The sequence below is a fragment of the Oryza sativa genome, chromosome 11, assembly GCF_034140825.1.
Source record: "Oryza sativa Japonica Group chromosome 11, ASM3414082v1".
Lineage (NCBI taxonomy): Eukaryota > Viridiplantae > Streptophyta > Magnoliopsida > Poales > Poaceae > Oryza > Oryza sativa.
In genome coordinates, this window is record NC_089045.1 from 12,886,679 (window position 1) to 12,889,797 (window position 3,119).

The 3,119-nt window shown below is 44.5% G+C and overlaps 1 protein-coding gene across 1 annotated transcript; it reads left to right on the forward strand.

Moving 5' to 3' along the window:
• The first annotated feature begins 1,209 nt into the window (after positions 1–1,209).
• Positions 1,210–2,692, forward strand: LOC136354164 (uncharacterized). The gene is made up of 3 exons (XM_066305844.1): positions 1,210–1,921; positions 2,040–2,304; positions 2,440–2,692. Exons 1-3 carry the CDS (start codon positions 1,210–1,212, stop codon positions 2,690–2,692), a joined length of 1,230 nt encoding a protein of 409 aa, XP_066161941.1.
• The last annotated feature ends 427 nt before the right edge of the window (positions 2,693–3,119 follow it).

Sequence of the window (3,119 nt, forward strand, 5' to 3'; positions counted from 1 at the left end):
TACATCCCAATAGTTGTGTAGGGCTTACATTACATCCTCCATTGTTTTGTTGTCCTTCATTTCTAAACCATGGCAGGTCCAGAGGATAAAGATGAGGAGGGTGCATCTCATTCCCCACGCACCAAAGGCATCATCCAATACTTTACAAGGCAAGTGAAGCAGCACACAGAAGGACTTGATACAGATTTGCAGGTGACAAATGAGAAGATTGGACAATTGGAGTCCACGCAGATCTCCACAAACACTAAGCTTACAGGGTTGGAGACAGCGGTCGCCCGCATTGACACTAGCCTTGCTGCTCTTGTGAGGCATTTTGATGCTCTCAATGCTGGAGGCAATGGTGGGGGTAATGACGATGACATTGACGGAGAGTACGTCGAGGATAATTTAGAGGATGAATATATTGCTGACACTGAACAAGATGATCGAGATGCTCAAGATCGTCGACGGCTACACAACAATCGACGAGGTATGGGTGGTCGCCGCCGACGCGAGGTACGCAACAATGATGATGCTTTTTCTAAAATTAAATTTAAGATTCCTCCTTTTGATGGAAAATATGATCCTGATGCGTACCTCTCTTGGGAGATTGCTGTTGACCAAAAATTTGCATGCCATGAGTTTCCTGAGAACACTAGAGTTAGAGCTGCTACGAGTGAGTTCACCGATTTTGCTTCGGTTTGGTGGATAGAACATGGCAAGAAAAATCCTAATAACATGCCACAAACTTGGGATGCTTTGAAACGGGTCATGCGGGCTAGATTTGTTCCTTCTTACTATGCACGTGACTTGCTGAATAGATTGCAACAATTGAGACAGGGTGCGAAAAGTGTAGAGGAATATTATCAGGAGTTACAAATGGGCTTGCTTCGTTGTAATTTAGAGGAAACTGAGGACGCTGCCATGGCTAGATTTTTGGGTGGGTTAAACCGCGAGATTTATGACATCGTAGACTATAAAGATTACACTAATATGACCCGATTGTTTCATCTTGCTTGTAAGGCTGAAAGGGAAGTGCAAGGACGACGTGCTAGTGCCAAGGCTAATTTTTCTGCAGGTAAAACTTCATCATGGCAGACACGCACCACTCCTCCAGCCGGCCGTACTGCTTCTCCATCTTCCACACCCACAACCAGTCGAGCAGCACCTCCTCCATCTAGTGACAAGTCAGCGACAAAGGCCGCTCAGCCAGCACCGAGTGCTTCTTCAATGGCATCCACAGGCCGAATGAGAGATGTTCAGTGCCACCGTTGCAAGGGCTTTGGGCATGTGCAGCGTGACTGCCCTAGCAAGCGAGTTTTGGTAGTCAAAAACGATGGTGAGTACTCCTCTGCTAGTGATTTCGATGATGATACACTTGCTTTGCTTGCGGCTGACCATGCAGATAATGAGCCACCGGAAGAGCACATTGGGGCTGCATTTGCGGATCACTATGAGAGCCTCATTGTGCAGCGTGTCCTTAGCGCACAAATGGAGAAGGCGGAGCAAAATCAGCGACACACGTTGTTCCAAACAAAGTGTGTCGTCAAAGAGCGTTGTTGCCGCATGATCATTGATGGAGGTAGCTGCAACAACTTGGCTAGCAGCGAGATGGTGGGGAAGCTTGCACTTAGCACCAAACCGCACCCACATCCATACTACATCCAATGGTTGAACAACAGTGGTAAGGCGAAGGTAACAAAACTGGTGCACATTAATTTTGCAATTGGAAATTACCATGATGTTGTTGAATGTGATGTTGTGCCCATGCAAGCATGTAATATTCTGCTAGGTAGACCATGGCAATTTGATAGGGATTCTATGCATCATGGTAGGTCCAACCAGTACTCTTTTCTGTACCATGATAAGAAAATTGTGTTGCATCCCATGTCTCCTGAAGATATTTTGCGTGATGATGTTGCTAAGGCTGCCAAATCCAAATGTGAGAGTGATAAAAAAAGCCCAATCTGATGGCAAGAAACCTGAGACAATCAATTTGAAACCCAAATGCTTACTTGCTACTAAATCTGATATTACTGAGTTGATTGCATCACCTTCAGTTGCCTATGCTTTGGTATGCAAAGATGCTTTGATTTCACTTCACGATATGCAGCATTCTTTGCCCCCTGCTGTTGCTAACATTTTGCAGGAGTACTCTGATGTGTTTCCCAAGGAAGTGCCACCGGGGCTGCCACCGGTGCGCGGCATTGAGCATCAAATCGACTTGATCCCAGGTGCTTCCATACCGAACCGTGCGCCATACCGAACCAACCCTGAGGAAACCAAAGAGATTCAGCGTCAAGTTCATGAGTTGCTTGATAAAGGGTATGTACGCGAGTCTCTTAGTCCATGTGCGGTTCCGGTAATTTTGGTACCAAAGAAAGATGGTTCATGGCGTATGTGTGTTGATTGTAGAGCTATTAATAACATTACCATTCGATATCGTCATCCTATTCCTAGGTTAGATGATATGCTTGATGAATTGAGTGGCTCTATTGTGTTCTCCAAAGTTGATTTGCGTAGTGGTTACCACCAGATTCGTATGAAGTTGGGTGATGAATGGAAACCAGCATTTAAAACGAAGTTTGGGTTGTATGAGTGGTTAGTGATGCCTTTTGGTTTAACTAATGCACCCAGCACTTTCATGAGGTTGATGAATGAGGTTTTGCGTCCTTTCATTGGAAAATTTATTGGCATAAATGCACCCACCTGATTACACTAATATATTGGCATTAATGGACAAAAGTTCGCCGCGCGAATCAAGAAGTAAGTTTTTGCCACGAACGCACAAAATACATTCCAATATGTCCAAAAATCATGTTTTGGTGCTTTTTGAACTATTTCTTTCCGGTCAAAAACATCGCACCCGTGTGGGGCAATATTGGCATTAATGAGCAAAAGTTCGCCGTGCGAATCAAGAAGTAAGTTTTTGCCACGAACGCACAAAATACATTCCAATATGTCCAAAAATCATGTTTTGGTGCTTTTTGAACCTTTTCTTTCCGGTCAAAACATCGCACCAATGTGGGGCAATATTGGCATTAATGGACAAAAGTTCACCGCGCGAATCAAGAAGTAAGTTTTTGCAACGATCGCACCCAATACAGTCCATTATGTCCAAAAATCATGTTTTGGTGCTT